At 41.8% G+C, this 12549-nt stretch overlaps 1 protein-coding gene across 2 annotated transcripts in view; it reads left to right on the top strand.

Annotated features, from left to right (window-relative positions):
• Nucleotides 1-12549, top strand: part of LOC137433928 (electrogenic aspartate/glutamate antiporter SLC25A13, mitochondrial-like) — a 147222-nt gene that overhangs the window by 46311 nt on the left and 88362 nt on the right. For both annotated transcript variants that reach the window (XM_068126423.2, XM_068126424.2), the window contains exon 3: nucleotides 7700-7842. In XM_068126423.2, coding sequence (XP_067982524.2) covers nucleotides 7700-7842 — 143 coding nt within the window. The remainder of the gene's footprint in view (nucleotides 1-7699; nucleotides 7843-12549) is intronic.

Raw genomic sequence — 12549 nt, 5'->3', positions numbered from 1 at the left:
GTGAAGGTGAGCAGAGAGCCGAGATTTCGGCAGTTTAACCATCAGAGGGTTGCTGGCAGATCTTGTGCGACCTGTAGGAATATTTGGGGGACAGAGCACAGAGAGAGCTGGGGGAGCAATGCCGGAGAGGAGTCGGTAGAAGACAGAAAGACCACCTACCTGCCTGCGGTGAGTGAGTGAAAGGCCCTCAGAGATAGCTTCATCGCGGGAGATTCCAATGATTTTGAAAGCTTTGGATTCAACAGCGTGAAGCCGAGCCAGGTGTGAGGCAGGAGCACCAGCCCATAGGGGAGAACAGTATTCCATTGAGCTGCGGATGAAAGCCTTGTAAGTGGTGAGGAGCTCAGGTGTGCCGAGGAAGGACTTCGCACGACGAAGGATGCCCAGTCGGCGACTGGCTTTGGAGGCCAGCTTGGAAATGTGGTTTTCCCAAGAAAGATCATGGCAGATAGTGAGACCCAAAAGCTTGAGTGACAGAACTTCTTGGAGAGGATTGTTGAGAAAGTAGATGGGAGGGTTGTCCAGTCGATCTTTTCGGAGAGACATAGTAAGAGAGTGAGATTTGGCAGGATTGAAAGACATGTTCCACTTGTTTGACCAGTCTGTGATTTTGTCCAGGTCTTCAGAGAGTGAGGAGGCTGCAGACTGCCGATCTGAGGGAAGAGGAATGGAGCGGCAGAGAGTGGAGTCATCAGCAAAGAGATAGAGAGGATTTTCCAGAGAGTCAGAGAGATCATTGATAAAGACCAGAAAAAGCACAGGGCCCAGCACACTTCCTTGGGGAACTCCAGCCTGAACAGGAAGGGGAGATGAGAGAAATCCATTCAGGGCCACACGTTGACTACGACCAGAGAGGAAGTCCGCAAGCCATGCATGGAGATTTCCATGGATACCATAGGAGGAGAGTTTGGTGAGCAGAGCTGGGTGCCAGACCGTATCAAAGGCCCTTGATATGTCAAGGGAGACAGCTCTGATTTCCTGTTTGGCATTGAGGACCTCCATCCATTGTTGAGACAGCAGAAGCAGCATGTCCAGAGTAGAGTGACCTGGTCTGAAACCAAATTGATGATCAGAGATCAAGCCATTGGAGAAGAGGAAAGATTTCATATCCGAAGCAATGATGGATTCCATGACTTTGCTGATAATTGGGAGCAGGCTGATTGGTCTGTAGTTGCAAGGATCTGTTTTTGCACCTTTTTTGTGTAAAGCGGTAATGTTAGCTGATTTCCAGGATGCTGGCAGATGACCTTGAGCAAAAGATAGGGTGAAAAGAACAGAGAGAGGGTGAGATAGAGCGGCAGAGCAGGATTTTAAGACCTGTGGGCTGATGCCGTCTGGTCCAGTTGCAGAATCAGAGTCGAGGTTTGACAAAAACTCCTCCACCTTGTCAGGAGAGAAGGACACAGAGTCCAGGAGCAGTTGGGTTCGACTGGGAAAGGTGGGAACAGAGAGAGATGGGTTTGGGACTAAGGATTTCGAGGCGAACACAGAGTTGAGGCATTCGGCTTTGTCACGTGCGATGTCAACTGTGTGGCCATTTGAGGTAAGGGAGGGGATGGAGGGGGAACAAACACCAGAAACGGATTTGACCAGACGCCACCAGGATTTGGAGGAAGGAGACAGGTTTGAGAGTTCATTCTTGAGTGAGGAGAGATAGTGCTTCCTGGCACTCCTGAGGGTAGACACACACTTGTTCCGAGCTTGGTGGAAGGAACTGAGATTTCCTTCAGTTGGATTTGCCTTCCAAGAGGCAAAGGCAAGTTGTTTCAGGGCAACTGCCTCACCACAAGATTCAGTGTACCATGGACGGGAGGAAGGGTAAGACAATTGAAGGCGAGATGGGATAAATCTGTGCATGAGAGAGATCAGTTTGCTTTGGAAGAATTCCCAGGAAGAATTGATGTCAGAGGCAGTGGAGATGGGAGACCAATCCAGACGATTGATGGCTGCTTGAAGACCGTCCCAGTCGGCCTGAGTGAAATGCCAGACTCGTCGACGCTGAGGAGGCTCTCTGAGAATGGCCAGAGAGATGTCCACTTTGACAAGCACATGATCAGAAGAACCGATTGGAGCAGAAGAAGAGCAGCAGACATTAGCAGGGAAGTTTGTCATAACCAAGTCTAGGTTTGATTACTATTACATAACCAAGTTGATTACTATTATTGTTGTATCGTGATTCCTGTGTGCTCATTAATATATTATTTGGTTGTGGATAACTCATGGTGTGGTTTCCTTATTGATTTCGACACAAAATAATATATATTTTTCTGCCGGGGTTCCTCTCGGGGTTCGGAGGTTACCGAGACCAGGAGATTGTAGAGGACTCCGTAACACAAGACACATGTCGATCAATAAAATCAACAATTTCCATTTCTGAAGATTGATTGTATGTGGGAGCATTCTATATCCACATCAACATGTGTATGTGTGGAGATCCTCTTTGCTGAAACTCAACTCTATAAAAGTAGTCTTTCAGATGCCCCAGTGGTGCATAGTCGCCTTTCAGAACAGTTTTGATGAATTCCTGAACTCTGTGATCAAAGAAACGTGTGCATGTAACTGGGTCTCTTTGTACAAGTTTGGTTTTTTCAGCCCATGAAAGATTTTCTACACCTTCATCAGTCAAGCTCTGTTTATTGTTAACTTGTGCAAGTACCTTCAGCAAATTATGCCATTTTGTATCTGCTGCTGAAAATGATGCAAACCATGTTGGAAGACCTAATTGACGTATCATTGCAAATACCTTCACTTCCCTTTTCCGATTCTCCAAGTAAGCTGGCGAGTTTCTTAATGCTCTGAAGATGCGGTAACCTTCATCAAGTCGTGCAATCTTGTCTAAATTCTCAGGTTCTAATACATGTTCCACGGTAAGCTTCTTTCCTTGGGTTTTGATACGTCTGAGAGCAAAAGTCACTCTGTCAGGGACTTGCTTCATTTGCAACTTTTTCATTTTGAAGAAGATGTTTGGGACATTGGATGCTGCCCTCCTGTCTACATTTCGTAATCCCCATTTGGCTATATCACTATAATGGACGTCTCTATCTCTCATTTCATTTTCTGGCCTTCTTTGACCGCAAAATATTGTTGGGAAAGAGAGGTATTCAGCATCTTCATCTTGAGATAAGCTTTGTGGGGTTTGTCCCTCTCCTGGAGCAAGTGTAAAAACTTTGTTTGAAATGGGGTCAACTTCATCAATCAGTGCATCACAGTTTCCAGTTTGCACATCATTACTGTCTATTTCACTGAATCTGTCATCGTCATCATCATCAACTCTTGTGGAATCAGACTCAGTTTGCTCGTCTGTGGAATGATCACTAGATGCTTCATGATTTTAAGAAGAAACTGTTTGCTCAGACGTATCTTTCACAAACTCTTGAAGAATTTCATCAGCCGTGTCAGTTGTTCGTGACGCCCATTCCTCATCAATTTCTACTTCTGAATTTCTGTACAACTCACTATTTGTCTTGAGCCAGTGTACAGCAGAAAGAACTGTGGCAGGACGTACATTTTGAACATAGTCACATTTTTTATATGAGAGCTTCTTCTTGAGTTTTACAGGAACAGTCACGTCCTTATCCATGTTTCTCGGTAGTGTTTTCACTGCAGGTTGAATATCCACAGGAACATTCACAACATTGCCTTTCAAAGACAACTGACCACCCCTTGGTAGTTCCCGAATTTGCATAAATGGAATGCGAAGTGATACTAATCGTTCCTCAAGTTCATGCAGGTGAAGCTCAGGTGGTTTTTCTGGAAATCCCATTTTGTTTGCTAGTGAGAGTCTTGGAATCTTGTCATGTTGAATATCATTCAAACATGTGCTGCAAATCCACTCCTTTTGATCAACCGATTTAACTCCACTCAGATACTTCACAACTTTGTTGAGATGTTTTAAACCCCCTGTTTGGCGAACAGAGTGTTGAAACCAAAGCTGTTGACAACATGAACAAATGTAGGATGGTCCATTTTGTGTATTTTGTATGAATGTGCTACGGCAAAGCTCTTTCGCATTTTCACATCTTCACTTGCATGGTGGATCACTTTCAGATGAACCTTTTCTTTTTTGAGCTTTCAACCTTGCATCACGTTCATTCTCTGCTTTCCTAAATGAAGGACATTGTCTTTTTGATTGTTTAGCTAATCGCTCCTGTTCTTGAATACTTTCATCCGATCTGAGTTTTCTTTTTCTGTTACGATCTCTCAATGTTTCAATAATTTTTTTCTCAGGGTTCCCTCTGGTTGTTCGTTTGCACATTTTCTCATGTTCTTTGAAATTTGCACTCATTCTTGCTTTTTGCTTGAATTGCTTCTCTTTTTCTCTCTCCTTTTGTCTGGTTTCTTTACTCTCTCTTGCTTTTTGTTTTATCTCTCTCTCATTTTGTCTGATTTCTTCACTCTCTCTTGCTTTTTGTTTTGCTTGCTTGTCTTTTTCTCTCTCATTTTGTCTGATTTCTTTACTCTCTCTTGCTTTTTGTTTTGCTTGCTTGTCTTTTTATCTCTCCTTTTGTCTGGTTCCTTTACTCTCTCTTGCTTTTTGTTTTGCTTGCTTGTCTTTTTCTCTCTCCTTGTGTCTGGTTCCTTTACTCTCTCTCTTGCTTTTTGTTTTGCTTGCTTGTCTTTTTCTCTCTCCTTTTGTCTGGTTTCTTTACTCTCTCTTGCTTTTTGTTTTGCTTGCTTGTCTTTTTATCTCTCCTTTTGTCTGGTTCCTTTACTCTCTCTTGCTTTTTGTTTTGCTTGCTTGTCTTTTTATCTCTCCTTTTGTCTGGTTCCTTTACTCTCTCTTGCTTTTTGTTTGTACTTGCTTGTCTTTTCTCTCTCTCCTTTTGTCTGGTTTCTTCATTCCCTCTTGCTTTTTATTTCATTTCTCTTTCCTTTTGTCCGACTTCTTCAGTTTTCCTTGAACATCGTTTAGCCTCTTTCACTCTTTGTCTCTCCAATTCTTTGTTCTTCTGCCTGCAATTGTGCATGTAAGTTTTCATATAATCTTTTCTTGAAGTGTTTGAAAATGAATTCATTTCACTGTGCTTTGACTGTTGCACACACTGATCATTGAAATATTTGTTCAATTCAGGATGTTGTTCAAAACCTGCAATATCCAATCTTTGCGTGTATGCAAAGTCAATTGGGAGTAATTCAAATTGTGCTTCAAGTAAATTCAGACTATCATAAAAAGCATACAGATATGAGATCAGATCATTCAGTGTACGAAAAGACGCCAAGATGGCTCTACCATTATAACTACCAGTCATACCTTCTTTGTTATGTGAATGTGAATCAAAAAATTGCCAAAGGCCATTGTGTACAAACACAGCTGAGCATATGTCTCGAACCATCAAAAGTCCAAAATGCGGTCCTACTAGCAAAGTTTGAAGTTCTTCATGAAGAGTACTGAAATGAAGAGAATTATCCATTACAAAACCAACCCTGATGTTGCTTTTCTGCACCACATGCGTGTAATTTCTTGTTTCAAGTTTCCCTGGAATTTCTTCAAATGACAACATTGCGTTCTGATACCTTCCAGTTCTCATCAGTGTTTGTACTTGATGCTGATAGAACAAATCTCCTTGTTGTAAAATCATATCAACATTACCAGATGTAAAGTCAATGTTCTCTTTAGCATGCATAAGCATGCTCAAACTATTGCATGTACACTGTCTTCCTCTGGATTCCAATGAATATCTGGCATCTCCTTGATGATGCGAGGCAAATAGAAAATGCTGTTGTCTATGACTTGACTCCATTACTTCAGATGTGCAGCTCTGATTTTGCCTATTTGCAATTCTCTGAAAAATTCCATTTCGATCAGTCTCTTCAGAAAGATTATAATCCTCGATAATTATCGAGGTTTGCGGTCTGATTTTTCAATCCAGATGAGACTTCAGTTTGCTTGAGATTTGCGCTCTGATTTTTCAATCCAGAAGCGACTTTAGTTTGATTAAGAATTGCGCTCTGATTTTTCAATCCGGAAGCGACTTCACTTTCTATGTTTTTTGTGCAGTGATCACTCTGATCATCGAATCCAGACCTAACTATTGGCGTGTGCTTCTGGACACTACCACAGTCAGACTGATTCTCACAGTTGGTACGGCTGCGATTAGAACGTTTTGCTTCTGCTTGAGCTGCAAGGCGCTGGGCAACACTCTTCTTCCTCAGGCGTGGCATTCTGAAAAAAATCCAAAACAAAATGTTTTACATTTCATGTTACCTACAACAGGATAACTGTCAAGGTTTAGGAAACACTCATACAGATGTACCCAAAACAAGCATAAAATGCTCATATCCCCTGCCAAGGGTGCTTTTGTATATGACCTGGAATAGAAATCCACCCAGAAAATGCATCAAGTCCAACTTGTTCCATAGAGAGAAAAAAAAGAGAAAAAATTAAAATGCCATATATAGCAAAAGGTACCAATTTATCTTCATGTTAGTGCACATGCAAAGATTTGTTACAAAATGTGCAATTACTGTCCTAGAATAGAGCCCCACCTAATAAAATGCACTAAGTCCAACTTGTCTCCATGGAAAGTAGAAAAATAAATTTTCTTTAAAATCTCTAAGTGGCAAAAGGCACCAGGTCAGCACCTAACTAATATGTGTACAAAATTAGGTTAAGACATATTGAACGGTTTTTGAGTTCTGCTCCGGAAACGAAATGTATAACAAAATGCACTATGCCCAACTTGTTTCCATGGAAACCAGAAAAATGAAAATTTTCAAATATCTTTAGGTGGCAGAAGGCACAAGTTTCATCAAATTTGATCAGTATTTATGACTTTTAGAGCTTGGACATCGTCCAAACTGATGTTTATGGGTCAAGTCATGTCATAGGTCACGACAAGGTCATTTTTCGGACATCGTCAAAACCCGTAATATATGTGTTGAGGTTTGTTACAGACTGTCTACCCACCAAGTTTCAGCCTTCTAGCTACATTAGGAAGTACCAGATTGACAAAAATTGATTTTTCAATATGGCCGCCCTGCCACGCCCATTTTTGGGCGTGCAACGCCCAAATGCAATCCCAAACGAGTTTATGTCTTAAAGATGCTGCACAACAAATTTCATCAAATTTAATCAATATTTGTGACTTTTAGAGTGTAGACGTCGAATTTTTGACAGACGACCGACGGACGACGGACACTGGGTGTCGACAAAAACTCAGCTGGACATAGTCCAGTTGAGTTAAAAAGATGTTAAAAAGATGTTGCAATGCTGGTCAAAGAAAAAATTAACATACAGTACTTAGTGTTCAATTTCCTAAACAATTAATCATTTTCAGCTTTTTGGCAAAAGTGTTGAAAAATTCCAAATGCAATTTGTACAAAGTTTTGTCTGCATTGGATCAAAAAAGCATTCTGGCAAAACATTGTTTTGCATTTTTAACTCAACTACGCTAATTGTAGTTTTACTTTTCATGCCTCACTTAAAACTCGATTTTTTCCAGTTTCCTGTTCAAACATGAGATACCTTCAACGTTACTGTACCTCTTTAGCACATATAAACTATATAGTTTGTGGTTCTATTATGCATATTCCAACCTTATTGATATAGACCAGTTGAGTTCAGGTTCCCTGGAACCTCTAGGTTTTTTTTTTACCATCTGCTTTTGTAGTTTGATGTTCAAAGCGTTAGAGGACAAACATTTTTTAGAATTTATTTAGAAATTTCACAGTTATGATTTGAATGTTACCCCTGTCACAGTATGCAAGCGTCGTACAGGATGGGGAACATTTCATGGCTCCGGAGGACTTCATGCTACGCTACCTCGGCCTTTATAATGAGCGCAACTACAACTCTCGTACAGTGCAGACTCTGGCTGGAATTCCGGATACTAGCAAGGATGGGTGAGGCCATCACACAGGCTGTTTTGATGACTGTTTATTTATAACAGACTTGTAGATAACCAGGTTCCACTGGGCTGTTGTAAGCGAATTTGTTCTCAAGAGAGTGTGGCATATTTAGGGAGTTTGTTATGAATGTCCTTTGACACCATAAGTCGATAACTCTTGTGATCAACAACTGGCCGTGATGAGAGGTTATTTGTGCTCGGTGGCCTCAAGCTCGGTGACCCCTCGTAGTAGAACCAAACCCCTAGGCTGTAACTATATATATATATAGAATATACATAGTCGGACCCCACTTTTCGTGGGGGATACATTCCTGGGAAATGCCGCCAATTGCGAAACCGCGAATGGTGGGGCATTGTTTCAATGGAAAAAGGGGTGATTGGTTCCTGAATCGCGAATATCGAGGAACAAACTGCGAATGGCGAGGCAAAATCGGCAATTGGTGAGACAAATCCCGTGAATGTCTCCGATCTCCGAATGTCTCCGATAATCCGATAATCAGCGAATGTCGATGAAAATCCCGCAAATAGCAAGGCAAATCCCACGAATGTCGACAATAATCCACGAATGTTGATGAAAATCTGTGAATGCATGCTGTGCCTTGTTTCAATGGGGAAAGGGAGACAGCTAATTGCACTAATATATACTGTGGAGTGTTTTCATTCTGTAGAGTAACTCGTGGGGATGACGTGTTATGCAGCTGGTGGGATATCCCGTGTGAACGGCGGCGGTATATCACGTGAAGCTGTTCACAGTATGAATGATGGGATATCCCGTGAAGCATTGTTTACCTGTTAACGGCAGCGGCACATCATGTGAAGCTGTTCACAATGTGAATGACGGGATATCACACGAAGCCATGAAAACGTGAAGTACAACGTCGTGAATGTAGAAGCATGCTCGCAGCTTGTAGAAGATGTTTTTTTGCGTATTTCCAGCTGCTTTGTGCATGGCTGAAAGTTGGGTTTTTATAAATGTGTCAAACTAGTGGCTCGTGAATTTATTTTTTTTGTGCCAGAGAAAAGCCACGAATTCGCGAGACACTGCCACAGATAGGAAAAAAAAAACGCTAATTCGCTGGACAACCACGAAACGGGTCGCATTTTATCAACCACGAATATGCAGAACCCACGAATAGCGGAACCATGAATAGCGGGGTCCGACTGTGTGTGTATGTATGTATGTATGTATATATGTGTAAATATATGTATATGTATGTATAAATATATATGTATGTATATATATATATATATATATATATATATATGTATATATATATATATATACATATATATATATATATATATATATATATATATATATATATATATATACATATATATATATATATATATATATATATATATATATATATATATATATATATATATATATATATATATATATATATATATATATATATATATACATATATATATATATATATATATACATATATACACACATATATATATATATACACATATATATATGTACATATATATATATATATACACATATATATATATATATATATACTGTATATATATATATATACTGTATATATATATATATATATATATATATATATATATATATATATATATATATATATATATATATATATATATATATTAGTGTGGTCCACAGATATATGTAATATTTAATACTATAAAAAATCCATGCGCCACAAGGCTGCCCTTGTTCCTATGTTTATAAAGATCATATGAACCAAATATGAGGTCAATCGGAACTTATTTAGAGGTTGCTCAAAAAATAACATTTTTAATTTATCCTGTTTTTTTCAGATGGCAGAAACTCGCAGCTCTTCCACAGTTTGGTTGCTGGGCAAGTCTGAAAAGGAAATAATATGTGGTGGACTACCAACCAAAGGACACATTGCAGAAAATGGTGTACCATTACATTCAAGAACACCATACAGTTTGTGAAAGTGCCAAACTTAGTGTACAAGCTGTGTGTGCATACTGTGAGAAAGCATGAATTCCAGTGCAGAGAGTAGATTCCTGTGAGCGCCAACTTTTGAAGTTGTATGATGCCTACAAACTGGTAAAGAAAAATAGAACCAAGACATTCAAAAACTATAGAGTGAAGGAGCAGATGTTCAAAGATGATCTTCAATCCCTCTTCGATATCTCACCAAATGATGCGCTTGAGAAAATGACGAATGAAGAAGACAACGCATTCCTTATCATGCAGCGTGAGGATCCCTCAAGTTCACGTATGGGATCTGTGGACAACACTCTGGCAGTGAAGGAGAACAGAAAGCGTATCAGGCTTGAGAATGAAGATAAAAGAAAGAAGAAACATGCTGCTGAGACTCTAACAGCAATGCAATATGTTCCATCAACATCGGCTGTGGTTTATGATGATGATGAGTCTGAGATTGAAAGCTCCGATTCAGGGGACAATGAATTCAAACTCCAAAGTCCATCTTCTGCCAAACAGGCGAAAAAGGCTCCCATCAAGGTGATCACTCCAGCAATAGTGGCAACTCTGTACAGAGTAAATCTCTCAGATCGGTGTGCTGTGTTTGTGGCCAGTGCTTTTGCACAATCTCTTGGTCATACCATTGAAGACAAGTGCAAGCCAACAATAATAAATAATTTGAGTAATTGAAAATAGATAATTATCTATGAATTGATGTATGATGCTAAAAATTCTGTATCTTATTGTCGTGCAACTCCGGTTAACACCAGAGTCGCGGATGGTCAAAACGGTCTTATTCGGAGGCAACTACCCAAACATGGATTCGGCTATATGTCGCGTGGGAGGAAGAAGGAAAATGGGGGCTGCGGTATAAGCACTTACCTTGGTGAAACGACAGCAGCTGCAGTGAAATTAATGCACGCGACACCGAATTAAAATGTACAAAAATAAAGATTTATTCACGGACCGGATAACAATGAAACGCGACGGCAATCAAATAAACTAAATCCTATATTCGGGATCCCGCACACCAGACTCAACAAATACAGACGGGGGGATGGATTAAAGGAAAATAATTGTCTCGTTGTGTAAAATGTAATCGCGGAGCTCGGGCTTATCTGATCTTTGTCGTCTTCAGTGTGACACGGCCCCGCGGCCTTCTCCGTCCGCCTCCGAGCACCACCAGGCCTCGTCGGTTCAACGGCACACCATGAGGTCCCTCGCTCCAAAGGTCCAACGCAGGGCTGCACGAAGCAAGCGAACTCCACTCGCGCTGCCGGCCGAGACTAAAGCTGCTCGAGCTGCAACTCTCCAAACTCGACCAGGGACAGGATTCTCCAAACTCGGGATCGCACCGGACTGCCAACTCAAGCCGTGAACTGCGAACCGAACTGGTCAACTGCTCTGAACCAACTCACTTTCAGACTCACGTTCGGCGCTCGCTGATCTCTCCTTTCGAACCAACAACCGCGAACCAACTCGTGCTGCGCAACTCCTCTGGACCAACTCACTTTCAGACTCGCGTTCGGCGCTCGCTGATCTCTCCTCTCGAACCAACAACCGCCAACCAACTGCTGCGCAACTCACTCACTCCGACCAAAGTCCTGCCGCGCCTCGTATCACTCCGCGGCGGTGACGTCAGCCTTGGCGCGCTGCCCAATCAGTGGCCTCCACCGAATCACAGGCCTGTGGTGTGGTCATAGCACGTGGCAATCGAGGTGGATAGGCCTGTCGGAGGTGTAAATGGCGGTGGCCATTATCGGCAGTGTCCCGGCCTGGTTTCTTCCTAAGTCATGTCAGGGAAGGGCGTTATTTAGTTTTGCGCTAAGGACCTGTCGGAATGTCTTTGTTGGTCTGCAGTGCCAAAAGGGACAAAGGTTTGGCTAACCAGGTGAGGACACACAGGGGCTCTACTCTTTAATCCCTAACTCTACTTAACACACGAACCTCCTGGTAGATTCACAAGTATACTCCTTACCCGACAAAACGCCTACACATGAAGAACTTATTACAGGCAGTTTTCCTTTCCGCGACACCTCGAAGCATGTTTCCTATTCAGATCTAGCTGCTCCACATATCACTACCCTGCCAGACATAACACAGCCCCCCCCCCCCCCCCCTGGAACCATAGCTCCTGCACGGTTCACTGCAGGCGCTACCATTCCAGCCTTAACACTTACTGTCTCTCACTTAATTAACCTATGAAATAAATCAAGAGGGCTGTGGGAAGTGAGTCGGACTACTTACCTACACTTCCTTAACATTCTAAACCCCTTAACAATCATGCATTCATGTATTTACATTTTCTTCTCTGTTCCTGCGGAGGGAGGAAACAAACAACACTCAAAAATCTACCTTAACCACAAAACCTAATCAACTTACAAAATTCACAAACTCTAAACATTTTTACATACCCCAGTCTACAGACCGCGTCCCCCGGTGGATGCCACAAGACACAACCCTACCTGCGGGGCCATCCCCAATGCGGCCCTAAATTTCCACGGGCCCTGTCCAGATGTTACAGGTGAGTGACATGGCTCGGTGGTTTTCGCCCTCATTCGTACAACACAAACCCCTTAACCACGCATAGTCATTCCAAACTCACCACTACACAAAAATCATTTCAAGCACTTATTTCACCCCCCTGCAGGACCATGGCATTGATGTCATTCACATGTGTGCATTCCTCAACGAGGCAGCAGGGAGGTACTGCACAACTAAGATGGTGGGGGCGCTTCAGGCTGTGGTGCCCGCAGT

This window comes from Myxine glutinosa, chromosome 10 (assembly GCF_964187855.1).
Source record: "Myxine glutinosa chromosome 10, kmMyxGlut1.1, whole genome shotgun sequence".
NCBI lineage: Eukaryota > Metazoa > Chordata > Myxini > Myxiniformes > Myxinidae > Myxine > Myxine glutinosa.
The sequence above is the reverse complement of the archived record's forward strand: the minus strand, read 5'-3'. Positions and strand labels throughout refer to the sequence as shown.